Source organism: Alternaria arborescens (genome assembly GCF_004154835.1).
Source record: "Alternaria arborescens strain FERA 675 chromosome Unknown contig_4, whole genome shotgun sequence".
NCBI lineage: Eukaryota > Fungi > Ascomycota > Dothideomycetes > Pleosporales > Pleosporaceae > Alternaria > Alternaria arborescens.
The window spans coordinates 1,067,328-1,084,583 of NW_021167859.1; the positions used below are offsets into that span (position 1 = coordinate 1,067,328).

Below are 17,256 nucleotides of genomic sequence, written 5' to 3' on the forward strand. Positions count from 1 at the left end.
AGGGGCTGGCCAGGTCTTGCGGCCCGAATAGCAAACCAACTCCACATGGCTTCCGAAATCTCACATTCTAACTTCCGGCCACAAGTGGGCCAGCAACAAAGTTTGCGCAATCGTAGCGGCAGCGGGAGGATTTGTTCGATCTCCAGAAAGAATGGTATCCACCTGGGTAAGGGACCAAAGAAGCCTCGGTGCTTCGTAGTTGACAGCTGCCCCTGCGTTTGCGTCGCGACACCTTTTTTCCGGTCGCCATCTTATCTTCGTGCTATCATTGGGCGGGGACAATCTTCCGGGTCTCAATTCCAAGAAACTCGGCCAACCACCTTTACGAGTTGATCATGACAGCCTGATTTACTGCTCGCCAAAGAAAGCCGACGTCGTTCCAAGTTAGTCAATGCGAGGACGGATCCGCTGGTCCCAAAACTTGGAGCGATGAGTAAATGCAGGCGGTATATGCTGGGGACAACGGGAGACAAACCACCTTGGTTCTTCAATATGCACTAGCATCAACACTGCGGCTTTCAAAGCCGAATTCCTTGGATCAGGAACGATCTCATGAGCTTCATGAATACGATCCTGCAACCTTGGAATGCTTCACTTTACGATCTATGACAGCGTCGTCCACTTGCCGAAGTCGTGTATGACAAGTGCTGAGTAGGGCATCTTGTATCCTCAAGTTTCTCTGGGGTTGCGGATGGTATCTCCAAGCCTGCCATTGTTATTCCACCACCTCCTTTCCACAAATATTGACAGCCTTCACTTGTAACGCTTTCGTACGACACAACGGTTTTGCGGCTCATATGATCGCCATTAGGGCATATCATGACCCTTGGCCATTAAGCAGCTTTTGCACGGCATATACTTTACACTCCAAGATGATATCGCCCGTGGCTCTGTGATCGACGAGAACAACAGGCTCCATCCTAGTGACTACTCGATTACTATACCTGACACTCCTCCATCTTGGGCGGCCATTGACGCCGAAAGCCACATGCTGCTTGTGCAATGCTGACAACAACCTCGTTCTTTCGTGTCAGCTGCAGGTCCGTTGGAAGACGTAAGCCAACAAGGCTGTATATGACCCTTTCCGGGCATCTAGTTCGCATGGACAATTAATCACGTTTTCTACACCGACTAGACTGGGGATATTGATGGCTTGCGTCAACCGCCACGCGCGTCCTCGCCTCGTGGTCTGGGGCGAGCTAGCTACGCTTACATCGGTGTAAGACTATTCGCAAATAACGGTGTAGGGCTTGACATCTCCATGCCGCAAAACCGGTGATGCAACCTGCAATGTGCCGTTTTAGCAGGCATTATGCGAAAGAAAGAGATTCTATGCAGGTCACATATGCAGGCACCGTGTACGAGTAGGCGTTCATGGCTTTGTGTTCGATACCGAGTCGTGTAGATACGTAGGTATTTTAAGTACGGACTTCTACCCATATTCGGATCCGGATCCGGGTGGAGGGTATATCCGGGATACCTCTTCAGGCCCGGCATATACCGTTGGGATGAACGTATTCTACTAAGCGAGCAAGTAGAAAGTAGATCGGTAAGGTGTTCTCGGAAATAATCAGAATCCCATCTACATGCAATGGACGGCCTAATGGCTCTAGAATCTGACCTCCATGGAATACTGACATCGCCCTGGTTTTGGTTGAACTTATCGCTGGGGTCGTTTGGGATCATGTGGTTGTAGGAAAGGGTAAGGAGGACTGGGCTGGGTGAGAAAGAAGGGTCTCAATTACCCCTTCACAGTTCATCTTGCGTGGATAGAATACGTATACTCTCCATCTGTGACGTCTTAGCAATCCACGCGGATAAGGTGTCACGCCATGTGCGTAACGTCGCGCACGATTTCACGGCTTCGGCCCTATACTGAACCATGAAGAAAGCAATGTCGTTTCAAAGCCATGCAGAAGGACCCCTCCTCTTCCTGTTCGTCCATACAAACACTAGTGCCAGGTACCGACGGCGTGTTTTCCTCGAATCAGGCTATAATTTGACCTTTCCACCGGATTATTCGGGTTATAACCCCCAGCATTGCCTGGAAAGCGTGGGGGTTACATTTCAGACCGACCACATAGAAGGGCCGATTCCATGCCGTGAATTCCTGCTTTGCAGCTGTTGTTCGCGCAACGCTGGTCGTAACCTTCGTCATTGTGCTGCTGGGGAAAGTGTACCGGTCGCATCGGAGGCGCGTTTGGGCCGGACAAACGTAACCGTAAGCGCTGCTCAAGCCTCACAGAAGAGATGTGCGACAGCACCCCACGTTTGCCGTATTGCAAACCTGGTACCCTGGGCCGATCTGCCTAACGGCTTGTCTCGCTCGTCCGTGGGCTCCGCCGACGCAAGTGAGGATGGCTTCTCTGACTGTTAGTCCCATACTCTCGCATCGCATCTAGGAAATTGATGATGATCGTCATCCGGCTATATGCACATGAGCGTTCTGAGAAGTGGCTGCATGTTGAGCGTGCGAGTCATGGATCCTTCAACGACGCCGTGCGACGAGTTTGTTCCAACGACGATGCGAAGGAAGCTCGCCAAAACATTTGATTGCTGGTAAGCGGATTGGAGGAAGAACGTCCCCGCAAAGAGTGGAGAAGTCTAGATGCTGTGGCACGGGTAGTGCTTACTGTAAAGTTACAGTGCACCAGCGCCGCACTATAGCTCCTCACCTTATCACCGAGGTAGATCGTGATCGCCCGTTAAGCCATGCGTTCCCTGCGAAGCTGCGTTGAGAATTGAGTGAGCGGAGTGGATACCAGCGTGCATTTCTGTGCCGTGAAGCTACCTGCATATATACGTGTCGTCATCGTAATGAGAAAATAAGAGAATGCCGGCCAGCAATCGGACCTATTTCGACAAGTGCTGCAATGCCATGTGTACGAGTGTGCCTCGCCCATGCATGGGGTACGTGCATCGCGATCTGACATGCACCGCCCAAAGCCAAACGCCGCTCGGCTGAACCCAAAGGCTATGTACGAGATACAATATCGCAAACAAGAAAGAAATGTCCCGAGAAGTCGAAGCCAAGTAAATGCAAAGACAAGCAATGCCGTTTTTCCCGCATGGTAACACAATCCCGCCGTGTGTTATAGGGGAACGTACCCATCCAATGCAACCTGATCGTAAGGGCCGTAGTGCATCGTTGCCGGTCCGAGCCTTGTAAACCGCTCTCCGACGACCCACCAAATACCATGACTCCTTTTTGCGCCCGTAGAAACACCGATTGAATAAGGAACCCTAAATGCCAAGTCCGAAACTGGAGGGTCGCGATGCACTTCAGGCTACAGGCTGACACTATGTCATCGCCATGATAGCCGTGCACAGAAAACCCATATGTCCCACATCAACCATGCCAGCGAGTGGCAAGCGATGTGATAACTTCTCCCCTGAAGTAATAACCCGATAGTGATACGTGAAGATCTCGCGGAACCTTCAGATTCCGAGCGTCGCCAATAAAAAAAACCTCGCGGATTGCTCGGGGCTCACGTAGCGAGGAAATCCCACCCACGAGCATGGATGATTTTCTCCCAATCCCATGAGTCTGTGTCCCCCTTGTCCATCCTGGACCAAACCTCGTCGACGACCTCTTTCGCAAAGCCGATGTTGCCTAGGCCGGTACAGGCAATTAGGCCGGTGAACGCTCTGTCAATCTCCACACGCTGCTCCTCTTCGAATGCAGCGCATCCAATGAGGAACAATGGAAGCAAAACGTTACTTTGCACCCAACCTTCTGCCGGCAGTTCGTTGATGTAGCGAATGCCGTCGTCGACAGCACTCTTGATGAATGGATGTGGCTTCGAGTCTTTTGTAGTGCGATAGAGATAGACCCACGTTGCTTGACGATAAAGCATAGAGATGGTATAGCGCGGAGATCCGGGTGTATGGGGACATACCCATCCACGAAGGCCAGTGTCGATGGCGTGGGCGGCAAGCAACGCTTCATAGTCCATGACGGGCTCCTGCTTTTCGTCGATGCGACTACGTATCTTGCGTCGCAGATTGCTGATCTTAGAAATGAAACCAAAGAGTCCATCAGATATGCCAATCAATCCCGCAGTCTCCGGGCTGATCTTGAAAGGGAGGTTGAAATCGTCCATCATGGGGACCTCGGTACCGTCAAGGGACGTGATCTGACTAGCGATCCAATGGTAGTAGAAGAACTCGTCGAAAAGGGTCTGGAACTCCGGGTTCGAAGACTTCTGGGTCATGGCGATCTGTTTTGCGGCAATCATGTGCATTCGGTACTCGCCGGAGGTGTTACCATCACAGATAGAATGTAGAAGATGTAGTAGTATCTGGGCAACGTTAGAGTCTTCGTAAACCATGACACCACCTTCGCCAGCTTTCTGTCGTTCGATGTCATGCTTCAGCAGCTGCAGAGCCTTGCCGCGGTGAAAGACCTGTCTGTCCTCGTACTCCTGTAACGGGTTGACGGAGTACATATGAGAAGCTGAAAGACACAGCACTGAGTGCATTAGGCCTTCGTGTTGAAGAGCCATGGGCAGCAGGATTTTGGTGAAGGGATTCGACGACTTGTCCCCATGTAAGGTCAAGACAGCACTCGCTCTGCTAGAGAAATGTTGCAAGAGTTGGCGGTCAAGATCATTCTCAACACCTTCCATGAGAGGCGGAAGGTCAAATTTGACATCCTGACTTCGCTTCCGAGCTGTTTGGATGTTAGCTTGGCCCACTTCAAAAAAGCAAGCTCCTGATGCAAGACTACATACCTTCTGCTGCCCGTTCCTTTCCACTCTTCCAAATTTCAACGGGCTTGTAACCTTCGCAATGGATGTTGTTCTTTTGACACGACAGACCTAGGCAAGATTAGTATCTGTTGGACAACTGCGAGTCAAGGGTACAATTACAGAACGGCTTGGTCTCGTCACACTTCTTCTTCCTTTTCCGACATGTTGTACATCCAGTTTTGGATCGGGCTTTGGCTTGCTTAGCAAGAGTGGTGGGTGAGCGAGGAGGGTGTATCCTTGGCCGACCACGCGCGCGACGTATCCGTACGGGTTCGGTCGGGGAAATGGGTGTGTCTTCCGGAGATGCCTCTTCCTTGACATCGGCTAGTTGAAGTTCCGTCTCCTCCACCTTGGGCACTACTTCAAGGGAACCCGTTCGAGCATCTGTCCGCTCCTCTGATTGTGACTCCGAAGGGCTGAAAATGGTGGAATCGAAATTGGGCGTGGTAAATGGGGAGTCGCTAGCGGACGACATGGAGGGCTGCGGCGATGAGCTCGTGCTCAAGCGGTTATGGGCGCCTGGCGGCGAAGGGCCGACGGAAACGGTCGAGATCATTCGAGCCAGAGTTGAGGACGTTGGTGGACTAGTAGTGGGAAGAGGCGCGCATTGGATGTCCAGTCCGTTTTGCGCGTCGATGGTAACACGAAAGAGCGATGTTCCTCTAGATGTGCATGAGCCCGGCACGATCTAATGCAATAAGTGGCGACCAGGGGTTATCTTGTATTGTTGCCGGCCAATGCTAAGCAAAACGGTACAAGTGGTACAACAACGCGGCAGCTGTTCCCACGAAAGTTGAGCAGAGTGTCGCAGAAGGGTCCAAGCGGTCCGCTCCTGATGCCTCGAGCGATCGCACGGTAGGTTGCGTGAGAGCGGGGGAATGCGTCTTTAGCGAGTCGTGGGCGCCCGCGGAACGTCCAATAGTATTTGGGTGGAACTAACGGCAAAACTGCGTCGTTCCGAGATGAACGGCTGAGCTGAACACAGACCCGGTGCAGGCAGGGGTGAACGAAAACCAGTTGGGTTGGCTGGTAACGGTAGTAAGCGGTCGATGTCGATGTCGGGCACACCCAAGGGGGATGTGAGCAGCGTGAGCGTGCGGAGAAGGGACGGTAGGTATGGGAGGAGGCGTGCTTGAACGAGTGGGATATATGTCGACTAGGTATTAAAGTGCAGCCTGCGTAGCTTTGAACCAGGTTGCGGAGCAAGGTAAAGGCGACAGGATATAGTGTGTTAAAGTAGCGTCGCAGCAACGACACCAATTCGCCTCTAATACTGGTAATGGAGGATAATCCTAGGACGAGTCCACTGGTCCCGCTGTAACCATCGCCCTGGGCCGCGGTCGACTTAATACAGTGAGTAGGCCGACGCTCGCAGTGAAGCACCGGGCACGCAAAGGACAGTGTTGACGACGACCCAAGACGTAGCGAGCGCTGCAGTTGGCTTTGAGATCAGTCGCCGGCGTGAGCGCTAAGTCTTTTGGAGGCTGTAAACCTCGTGAAGCATTGAAACGTGATGTTCCTAGTGTATGTATCGAATGGTGCATGAATCGCTTTCGAGCGGCTTCATATCTTGGTTCGCAGGCCTAGCCACTCCTCAGATCCCGTTGGCTTCACCACCTCCAGCTCAGAGTGGGTGGTCCAGGATCAGCAATAGATCTGAGTTGGGCGTCGTAAAAAGTCTCTACGGTGTATCGCATTCCTCTGGTTGATCATCCGCTGATGGCCAAAATCAATTCGCCATTCCCATGATCTTCTCCATGTGCTGCTTATTATTATCATCACACAAACGCCATCAATTCACGGCCGCGCGCCCAAACAGTTAGTCAATACGCGATACTTGAAGCGCCCCTAGCCGACAATCAGCCCCACGCTAGGATGCCCAGCCACCGTGCTACATCTCCGCGATGCCTTGTGTGTGTGTGACCTGACGACACTACTTCTCCACAGTTTACGATCCGGTCGAATCGGACCTTGTTTTCTAGTTATAGAGAGTTATTGAACGCGACAGGCAAGGCGATCTTGACAAGCTGACAACCCGACCAGGCCCCATTGAGTATTGCCAGCATCAAGCCACACCTGGCATGTCAGGGATTGTGAGGCCTGAAGATCCTCACAATCATGACAGCAGCGTCTGGTAGGCCCAGCGATTAACGGCCGGTCAAAGTTTGTTTGAGATGTCATAAGCTCCCATGCACCCTCCCCACAATCGCTACGCCTATCAGCAGGTAGCAGTCCAAGCATTGCGATATACTCCCATTGGTATGGGCGTTTCTGGCGAAAAGCAAACATGTTCGTCTAAAGCAAGGGCTTTCGCTTTGTAGATTTGGTGCCTTTTGACATTGTAGTGTCGCGCAGTGGACTTTCCCTGCGTGCTGAGGATCTGGTTACTTTGCGGCCGGAGCGGGACGACGGGCACAAAGGCACGCTCCCAAAGCTGGCTCCGAGCGGGTTTCCGCAGTACCCTGACCTTCGGTCCCAACCGAACGCTTTGACAGACTCGAGTGCAAAACCCAACAACAACCCGCCTCTCCTTGCTTTAGACTGCTGTTGAGCATGCTCCATTTACATGATCCTCCAAGGCTTGAGGGAATCTGGACAAGAGTTGGGCAGCATGCTGCTACAGCGCGCGTTCACGATTCACGCAAGTATTGTGGTTCACAACCGGCACATGCCTGTGAATCAAGCTGTCAAGGCCATTTATTCAGCATGATTCGGTGGTAAGTATCATGTCTCGGACCCGCCGTCTCGTCGCGATGTGGATCCTAGTTTCTACTTTCGATCATATGGTCTCCGATTTGGAATCAGTCTCTTCCGAAGTTAATGCCCATGCTGACCAGTGTGATGACGTACCCACAATCATTGTGTAGTATTGTGACCGTCTCGAGGGAGACCAGATGAAGATGGGTCAGATCGTTGTCCCTGCGTTGTGATAGCAGCGCTCTGATGGCTGACGGTCATTAGCCCGTTCTTGCGTATTGAAAACCCGGACGCATGCAGCCGAAGAGGACAGGCGAATGACTTGCATTGTTAGCGGCGTGCTTTAGCTGCGGGGTCACTTCCCGTCTCATTCGTCAGCGACGCAGACAACAGTTGCAGATGGCTGCATGTGCAGCAAGTGTTAATCCATGCTCAAAATACTTCTGGTCTGGAGCTGAGCGATTCGCGAGACTAGCATCTACGAGTCTATCGACGGCGTGCGAGAAAGCGAACGATGGTCCTATTTGACACCCGTCATGACGTCGTCTCTGGCACTCGCGTGAGTATAATATCAGGAGATGATCAGACGTGTCTTTGCCTTGGGAGTCACCCGTATCCACTGCAAATGACCTGGGATGAAGTTTGTTGAATGCACAGTGCGACTCCTGCATGTTTGTGGCGGGTTGGACATTGCGCATGCCGGCCTCGTTCCGAAGTTCCGCCTGGGATGCTAGCACGACTTCATTCGCAGCCTTGTACCAAGACTCCATGGTTGGTATTCTCGCATGTGTGATGGATCTGTGGAGGAGTGCCTCACAGCGTCTTTGTAGATCTTCTGTCTCCCCAAGCATTTGCCTTTTCCCTTGCCATGGCAAAAGCATGACTCTGTAGGTTTCCCAGCGGATGCATGTGCGGGCGGGTGATCGACTAATTTCGAATGTACGGAACTGTTTGTAGCCGTCGCCTGCGAACACGTATGCGGCGGGGCCTGCTTGACTCTTCCAAGATTGATATGCAGTACAAGTTGCATGCCATGGGCACAGACTAGCGAACCACACCAAAACAAAACCAGTAGGCGGAAACGATGTGGGTATAGAGATGCTTCTAGTGGCATATAGTGCTGCGAGAGGCTTGGTGGAATGTTTCGGACTTGGAAGCTGAGTCCCGTAGCCGCAGGTATCATGCCCGGGCATCGTTCCTTTGGCAGCAGCAGCCTATATCGGAGCGAGTACTACAATCGGTCGTAGGATAGTATATGTCTTCTGCTGGGCCCTGGAATCATGAGGCTCACAATCAAAAGTGAGAGTACGGTCACGTGAGTTGGCAAGAGGCGCGCGGATCATATGTTTCGCCAGCTCCGACGCAGGCGCGCTTTGACGCGTTCGGACTCACTGCATCCAGCATCTGTCAAGGAAACATCACGACTTCACTATTCCATCCAGCGCGCGTCCACTATGCGCTTAGAGCCTGAGACTCGCCTGAATTATATTGAATAGCGACTGCTCCTATGTTCAACTTCACTCCTCTTCTAGGCGCGCAGAGCTCCTCGCCAGCGTCGCAGTCATTGCTAGAATTCGATGGGGGCATACAGATCTTGATCGATGTTGGTTGGGACGAGGATTTCAGCGTAGAGAAACTCAAGGAGATTGAGAGGTAGGTGCATAATCTGGCCGCGATTGCAATGTGGATGCCAGTCGAAGTGTGGGCTGTCCCTGGGAAACTGGCAGCAGGTAGCAAAGTCGCTAGGTAGCAGCAATACACTATACATACACGACGACTAATCTCGACACTCCAGACATGTCCCCACCCTGTCCTTCATCCTGCTTACTCACGCGACCACTGCGCATCTCGGCGCCTACGTACACTGTTGCAAGAACTTTCCTCTGTTCACGCGCATACCTGTCTACGCGACAAACCCCGTCATATCCCTCGGCCGCACGCTGTTACAAGACTTGTACGAATCCACGCCGCTTGCATCGTCCATCATCCCCACCGAAGCTCTCAGCGAGTCTGCCTACTCCTTCTCCTCGGCACTCAAGGGCGGCAAGAACCCCAACATCCTTCTCCAAGCGCCCACGTCGCAGGAGATTGCCGACTACTTCGCCCGCATCAACCCCCTCCGATACTCGCAACCGCATCAGCCCATCCCTTCGCCGCACTCGCCTCCACTCAATGGTCTCACCATCACTGCATACAGCGCTGGACACACGCTGGGAGGTTCAATATGGCACATACAACATGGCATGGAGTCGGTCGTCTATGCCGTCGACTGGAACCAGGCCAGGGAACACGTCCTTTCAGGAGCTGCTTGGCTGGGAGGACCCGGCACTGGCGGCGCTGAAGTCTTGGAACAGCTGCGTCGTCCAACTGCCTTGATCTGCAGCAGCAAGAACACCAGTATGGTAAAGGTGGCCAGGTCGCCTAACAAGCGAGATGAAGCTCTCCTCGAGATGATTCAGGATACCGTGGCCAGGGGCGGAACCGTCTTGATTCCATCAGATTCAAGTGCGCGTATACTTGAGCTGGCATATCTGCTTGAGGAGACGTGGGAGCGCGAGGCAGCAGACGCCGAAGGCGGCGGTGCGCTACGAAGTGCAAAGGTCTATCTTGCAAGTCGGACTGGTGGTGCAACGATGCGCTATGTACGGAGTATGTTGGAATGGATGGAGGAGGGCATTGTGAAGGAGTTTGAAGCCAGTGCTGCCGACCAAGACCGAAGGAACAAAAATGGAAAAGAAGAAGACCGAGCCAGAGTCCCGTTCGACTTCAAGCACATAACGTTGGTCGAGCGCAAGACACGTGTAGCTCGTATGCTGGGCGCAGCTGGACCGCGAGTGATATTAGCAAGCGATGCGACGCTCGAGTGGGGATTCTCCAAAGATGCTCTTCGAAGCCTGGCATCTGATGAGAAGAACTTGGTCATACTCACAGAAAGAGCTGGTCAGCTGGGCGCACAAAAGAAAGGTCTCGGTCGATACCTCTGGGAGTTGTGGAACCAGCGCAATGCATCACCGGGACATGATGCTCCTTCTATCAGTGTGATAGACGCCGCAGGCGATCAAGCACCATTCAGCACGGTACGCGCAGTCGCACTCGAAGGTGATGAAGTCCCGCTTTATCAGCAGTTCCTTGCCGGCCAGAGACAACGCCAGACCACCATGGGCGGCGATAACGCAGCAATGCTCGAAACGTCTGCCGACATCGTTGATGATCGATCATCAACTGAGTCAGAGAGTTCGGAAGGCTCTGGTGACGGATATCGAGGGAAAGCGCTCAATGCAACCGTTGCCCTACAACACGCGCGAAACAAACTTGGTATGACAGACGCAGAGTTGGGCGTAAATGTACTCATACGTCGGAAGAACGTTTATGACTACGAAGTGCAGGGCAAGAAAGGGAAAGAGAAGATGTTTCCGTTCCAGGCCAAGAAGCGTCGCGCGGACGACTTTGGTGATCTTATTCGACCCGAAGACTTCGCTCGTGCCGAGGAGGAGGACAATACTGCCGGAGAAGCTCTTCGTGGTGAAGGAACAAAGAAGGAGAATGCTGTTGGTCAGAAGAGGAGATGGGATGATTTATTAAACAGCACCGACACCAATAAATCCAACGCCAACCAAAAGCGCCGGAAAGACAAGGAGGTTCGAGAAGGCGAGGACGAAGAATCGGACAGTGAACCAGAAGACGATCCAGACAAGGTGGAGGGCCCATCGAAAGTTATCATTGAGTCGGAAACTCTGGAAATCCGGTGTCGAATTGCCTTTGTCGACTTCTCGGGTCTGCACGATCGCCGCACGATCCAGCAGCTTATCCCGCTTATCAAACCTCGCAAGCTAATCTTCGTGGGTGGCGAGGAAGGCGAAACTCTTGAGCTCGCCGAAATCAGTCGAATAGCACTTAATGCGAACACCGATTCTGCCAACGCCATCGATGTCTTCACACCCGCTGTCGGTATCATGATTGACGCCAGTGTCGACACGAATGCCTGGAGTGTCAAGCTCAGTCGTAGCATGGTGCGCAACCTGCGCTGGCAGAATGTTCGTGGCATGGGCGTTGTGGCTATCACCGGCCGCCTCGCAGCTGCAAGCCTTGAGCCCAAGGTTGAGGAAGAAGCGGATACGCCAGCGAAGAAGAAAGCTCGACTCGATGCTCCCGCCGTCCCCGTGTCTAGCGATAAAAACGATGACACACCCGTCCTTGACGTCGTTCCTACTAACATGGCCACTGCCGTTCGATCCGTCGCGCAACCCTTCCATGTCGGTGATCTTCGTCTTGCCGATCTGAGGAAGCTCATGAATGCCAATGGCATGCAAGCCGAGTTCAGAGGCGAAGGTGTACTTGTCATCAACGGTACGGTGGCTGTGAGGAAGACGGCTACTGGTCAGATTGAGATTGACGGAGGGGCTTATGGTAATCTGGATCCAAGGAATAATGACGCTGCAACGTTCTCTAGGGTCAGGAGGCAGATCTACGAGGGTTTGGCTGTAGTCGCGGGAGGTTGAACGTTCAGGGATACGACTTGGGTATTATGATGGGTGTTCGGTTCTTGCGTTACATTCCTCTACTGCTATGAGACGGAGGTGAAGGAAACTTTATGAACAACCAAAGTATACATTGCGACAATCAAGATAACCATTAGGTATTAGTTCTGTGCATGGTATTCTTCATTAATCGATCGAGTCTGTGGGCGGTTTTCATATGATCTATTGCATGCCATCGTACTGGTCCAAATATGTGCAGATGCATGCGTATCAACACAACAACATCCCAAAGCCTGTAGGGCTAGGCGAGTGAGGACTTCCTACCGGTAAATCGACCTCCTATCCAGAGCAAGGCTTCGCGCAAGTTATTCTGACACAAAGGAAAAGACTAGCTCGCGAACCCTTTACTTCTGGTAGGCCCACAAAAAGAGGGGCATGCAAGGCACACAACTACGACGCAACTGCAACCACGTCCGAATCCAGCCTTTACGTTTCCGAGGACTCGTAGCCTTTGTTGTTTGCTAATTTTGTCAGCCTACTACAACGCGCACAAAGCCAAGATCAACCAGATACACGATGCCCTCCAGTTCTGAGGAGGCGCAAGCCCTCGGTCACGCAGAGTTTTGGGACGAACGGTATGCAAAGGCTGACAGCGACAAGCCAACGCACGAATGGTTCCGCGCATTTGATGAGCTAGAGCCCTTTTTCAAGAAGCATTTGTTCGATAAGGAGAGGGATGAGGGAAAGAATGCCAAAATTCTTCACTTGGGGAGCGGGGACAGCGTAGGTTCTCCATTCAAGTTTGAAAAGCTGTAGGCTGCACGATAATGTGGACGCAAATATTACCATTCTCTCGGTTCGTATATTATGAACTGAACTACGGGGACTCGTGTCATCTTCGCAGCTACGTCTTCATAGGGCTGACTTATTGCTAGACGGTCCCATACGATCTTTTAGAGCGAGGCTATACGAATCAGCTCTGCATTGACTTTTCCGCGGTAGTGGTCGATTTGATGAAATCACGACATCCAGATAAAAGTCAGGTTGAATGGAGAGTCGGCGATGTCCGGGATATGAAAGACATCGACAGCAAGTCCGTAGATGTCGCCTTTGACAAAGGCACTCTAGATGCAATGATCTACGGAAGTCCATGGAGTCCGCCCGAAGAGGTTATGGACAACAGTGGAAGGTATATCAGTGAGGTGAGTGTATAACAAAAGCCCGGGCATACGGGCCTGAACACATGCTGATTTTGACAAGGTCTGGCGCGTCTTGAAAGACGACGGCGTGTTTCTTTATATTACCTATCGACAACCGCACTTTGTCAAACCGATCCTCAATCGCAAGAATGAGTGGGATCTAGACATGGAAATCATGGGCGGAGGCGACAGTTTCCAGTACTTTGGCTTCATTCTCAAGAAGAACACCTCAGGCGCGAACTGAAAACACAATCGTCGATACTGTAACTGGTAACGACACAAGTACGTGAAAGAGGCGTTGGGCGTATCTGAACAATCACGACAGCAGTGTCTCTTGGGTCGAAGTATAGGAATTTCAATTATTACAAAAACGTATTCCAAGAGAGGTACCTCGGTATACACCACCCCATTCTTATCAGCGCACTGACATAAGAAGCAGTGAGTACGTCTAGTGTTCAAGCCTCTAGGATGTAGTCGACTCCTCTGTAGTGCAACGAAACATGGGGAATGAGGGCAAGACGAGATCCGCTCATCGCACTGTCCATCTCTTTTCTCTTCCAAACTCTGACGCCTCTCAACTACACAGAGGACACCGCACTGTCTTATGAGACACAACTAATAATTTGTCCTTAGTTCCCAGGGTGAACACAATCGAAGTGGAACCTTCGAAGGCATTACACCGTGGTGCACGACACAGTCGATTTTCCATCTTTGAATCCCGGCGTGCATACAATTGGTGCACTGCTTTCGAAAACCAGCTCAACACTGCCGTTCTTCGCCCCTGTGAATTGTATGTTGGCAGAAACGTTCGCCGAGTTCAAGCCAAGACCAGCCCCTACTGTGAGGACTTCGGGGGTTATGTTGAAGCCACCGCCTAGACCGAAGTCACTGGACCCTGCTGTAAGCCCGCCTATATCGCGCACGTTAGCTAGAGCGAATTGGAAGGCAATGCGAACAACGTACCTCCGTATGATACGCCGGCTTGCCAGTTAATGCCGCAGCCTACGCCGATGTCGCCAAATGGTGTAAGACTACCCGCAGCTGCGACATTGCCGACTCCGCTGGTCGATGTGACGTTTTTGTCTAGGCTCGTAATGTCAACGTCGTTGGCTCTCCGTTGTTGGTTTGGCATTGCCGACGCTAGCATTTGCATGGCAAGAAAAGATACGGCGAGTTTAGTAAACATTTTGTCGATGACGTTGCACTACAAAGTGCTTGCAAAGAAAGAGAGCCGTTGGATGTTTATAAAGAGGACTGTCGCCAGGCAAGGCTGTGGAAGGTAAACAAGGTTCTATTTGTAGTCGGTGCATATCATGGTTTGATGATCAGGGGCATTGGCATCGTCTCCAGCATCATTGAGGCTATTCGCCAGCTCAGTGCTTCTGATCCAAGTCTTTCTCCATTCCTACTGTGCTACAGCATGTTCCGGATGATCCGGTAATTGCGATGTCGAGAAAGAACGACCATTCGGACCGGACCCAAGCCCCCTATCGAGCATCGTAGGCCGTATACCGCGTTAGTAAGACTACTAGGCCCCACATGAATCTGGAAACTTTAATTTGACCGCCGCGCTTACGCATACTATACAGATTCTCCTGCGAACAGTTTGGAGGTTTCTACTAGATGTAGTGCGAAAATGCAAGCTGAGTTGAGTCTAAACATCATGACTTCGGCGGGATCTCGGAACTTTTCTCAGAACCGTTGGGCTGTACTATAGAATCTCACGGGTCCACCCTTGCCGTCAGCACCGCTGACGTAGATCACAGTTCAAACACGGTAGACTAGCTGTGTCAGATTGTGCACAGCCAGATACCGCCACCGTTATATAGGGAATCCCTTCTACTGAGATTGAGCAACGTCCGTCTTGTATCCCACATCGTCAAAGATGCTTACCCAATTAGCTCTTGGCCTGCTCTTAGGAGTAGTGCATTCAGTCGTTGGCAAAGAGTCGTACGCATCCTATCCGACATCGAAGAACGAATCGCATCTCCATACTCATGATGGAGGGTTCACCCCAGACTTCTATCTCTCTGTCACATACGAAAACCACACTGTAGCATGCCAGCATCGCATGTCTGCACTGGTCAATGGCACATCTCCTGGACCTACATTACGTCTCCCAGCAGGAAAGACTAGTTGGGTGCGCGTCTGCAACGATATGGAGAAGTTCAATACAACCATGGTATGATTAACTTCAGACGCTGATGCCTGAGATGACTGCGTCTGACACATATCAGCATTGGCACGGCCTTACCCAACGCACAGCACCTTTCAGTGATGGCTCGCCAGTCAGTCAATGGCCGATTGCACCCAAAAGATGCTTCGACTATGAGATTCACCCTGAATTTGAGGATGCAGGAACCTACTTCTACCATTCTCATATTGGGTTTCAGGCTATCTCTGCCGCTGGGCCGCTGATTATTGATGACTTTGGCATTCCTCCATTCGAGTACGATGAAGAGCGTATTGTCTTCCTCCAGGACTACTTCAACAAGACTGACGAGACGATGGAGCACGGACTCGTTGCGACCCCATTTGTTTGGACTGGCGAGACAAACGCAGTACTTTTGAATGGCATCGGCGTAGCTATTGGTGAAACAGCTGGCCAGGGCAATTGCCAACTGCCGGTGATTGATGTGGAGCCCGGAAAGACGTATCGCATGCGCTTTGTTGGTGCGACAGCCATATCCATGGTCTCATTCGGTATCGAGGGCCACTCCGAGCTCGATGTGATCGAGGCAGATGGCCATTATACGAAGCCGTACACTACAGACCATATGATGCTTTCGTCTGGACAACGTTTCGATGCACTTCTTAAGACGAAAACGGTTGAAGAGCTCGGAAATCAGACCGACTACATCATCCAGTTTGAGACCAAAGATCGGCCTGCCATTTATACCGGATTCGGTATCCTGCGCTACCCGAGCAATGGACCAAAGATCACTTCTGCGCCTACAGTAGCCCCTCTAACCCTTACCAACGCCACCTACGACTTCCTTGAATATGCTCTCGAGCCATTGGTACCCAACAACTTTCCTCATGCCTCCGAGGTGACCCGTCGCGTTCACGTGAGCAACGTGCAACTCAGGCAGTCCACCACCATCTGGCAGCTCGATGGCCTGAACTGGACCGAAACAAATCCGGCCAATAGTCCCCCATACCTTGTCGACATTTACAAGAATGGCCCTGCGGCGATGCCAAACTACACCGCAGCCATGGAGAATGGCGGCTGGGACCCTTACACGCTGACTTGGCCTGCCAAACTCGGTGAAGTTATCGAGATTATCTTGGAAAACACGGGTAGTCTCGTGGACAACAACGGCGGCTTCGACTTCCATCCCTTTCACCTGCACGGTGCCCACTTCTACGACTGCGGAAGTGGAAATGGGACTTATGATCCTGTTGAGAACGAGAAGAAGCTTGCAAATTACAATCCCGTGCAGCGGGATACGACGAACCTGTACCGTTATCGTTCCAAGGGTACGGCAGGAGACGACGAGGGTTGGCGTTGCTGGAGGTTGCGTGTCCAGGACGCAGGATGCTGGATGCTTCATTGTCATGTGCTTCAGCATATGATCATGGGAATGCAAAGTGTATGGATTATGGGTGAATGGGAAGATATTGCGCGGATTCCGTACTCGGGTGCGCAGGGATATCTGGACTTTGGGGGTACAGCCTATGGAGGACAGGATATCTCGCCTGTTGCCTACCACTGGAACGAGTAAACTGCCCAAGCTAGAGTTCTGCTTCTTCTTAATCTTCTTCTCTTTGGCCTTTAGAATTCATTCTCCTTGCTCTTCTACCGATCAATTCTATCTTGAATTGTGGGTGCTATACTTGTCCCCATTTCTCCACACAGCTGAATTTGTAGATTACATATGGAAGATAGCCTAACCCTCTTTCTCTCTGAGGCCGCTATCATGAGCCAGAACCAGAATCCGAGTCGGAGCTGTTTGTTGACTCTAGCACATTTCCACCTAGTAAGAGAGAAAAACGTTAGTTTAATGACAACAAGATCATCCTTGCGTAATCAAGGTGCGAGGAAGCAGAGCGTTCAGCTGGATCACACAAGTGTGAACAGGGAAGTAGTCCGAAGCTCTCCCGATACAGTGCCAGGTGCTTATGCTGGGG

General features: G+C 51.8%; 5 protein-coding genes across 5 annotated transcripts; 3 read left to right on the forward strand and 2 right to left on the reverse strand.

Annotated features, from left to right (window-relative positions):
* Positions 1-3,488: 3,488 nt before the first annotated feature.
* Positions 3,489-5,307, reverse strand: AA0111_g2455 (hypothetical protein; the record flags this gene model as incomplete). The annotated part of the gene is made up of 3 exons (XM_028648228.1): positions 3,489-4,672; positions 4,734-4,820; positions 4,872-5,307. 3 exons carry the CDS (start codon positions 5,305-5,307, stop codon positions 3,489-3,491), a joined length of 1,707 nt encoding a protein of 568 aa, XP_028510338.1.
* Positions 5,308-8,955: 3,648 nt separating this feature from the next.
* AA0111_g2456 (hypothetical protein) lies at positions 8,956-11,947 on the forward strand (the record flags this gene model as incomplete). Its single annotated transcript, XM_028648229.1, has 2 exons — positions 8,956-9,101; positions 9,244-11,947. 2 exons carry the CDS (start codon positions 8,956-8,958, stop codon positions 11,945-11,947), a joined length of 2,850 nt encoding a protein of 949 aa, XP_028510337.1.
* A 555-nt stretch (positions 11,948-12,502) lies between these two features.
* AA0111_g2457 (hypothetical protein) lies at positions 12,503-13,369 on the forward strand (the record flags this gene model as incomplete). Its single annotated transcript, XM_028648230.1, has 3 exons — positions 12,503-12,709; positions 12,862-13,128; positions 13,187-13,369. The coding sequence occupies 3 exons, from the start codon at positions 12,503-12,505 to the stop codon at positions 13,367-13,369; spliced, it is 657 nt and encodes a 218-aa protein (XP_028510336.1).
* A 430-nt stretch (positions 13,370-13,799) lies between these two features.
* AA0111_g2458 (hypothetical protein) lies at positions 13,800-14,311 on the reverse strand (the record flags this gene model as incomplete). The annotated part of the gene is made up of 2 exons (XM_028648231.1): positions 13,800-14,035; positions 14,089-14,311. 2 exons carry the CDS (start codon positions 14,309-14,311, stop codon positions 13,800-13,802), a joined length of 459 nt encoding a protein of 152 aa, XP_028510347.1.
* Positions 14,312-15,010: 699 nt separating this feature from the next.
* Positions 15,011-16,850, forward strand: AA0111_g2459 (hypothetical protein; the record flags this gene model as incomplete). The annotated part of the gene is made up of 2 exons (XM_028648232.1): positions 15,011-15,307; positions 15,363-16,850. The coding sequence occupies 2 exons, from the start codon at positions 15,011-15,013 to the stop codon at positions 16,848-16,850; spliced, it is 1,785 nt and encodes a 594-aa protein (XP_028510346.1).
* Between the last annotated feature and the right edge of the window lie 406 nt (positions 16,851-17,256).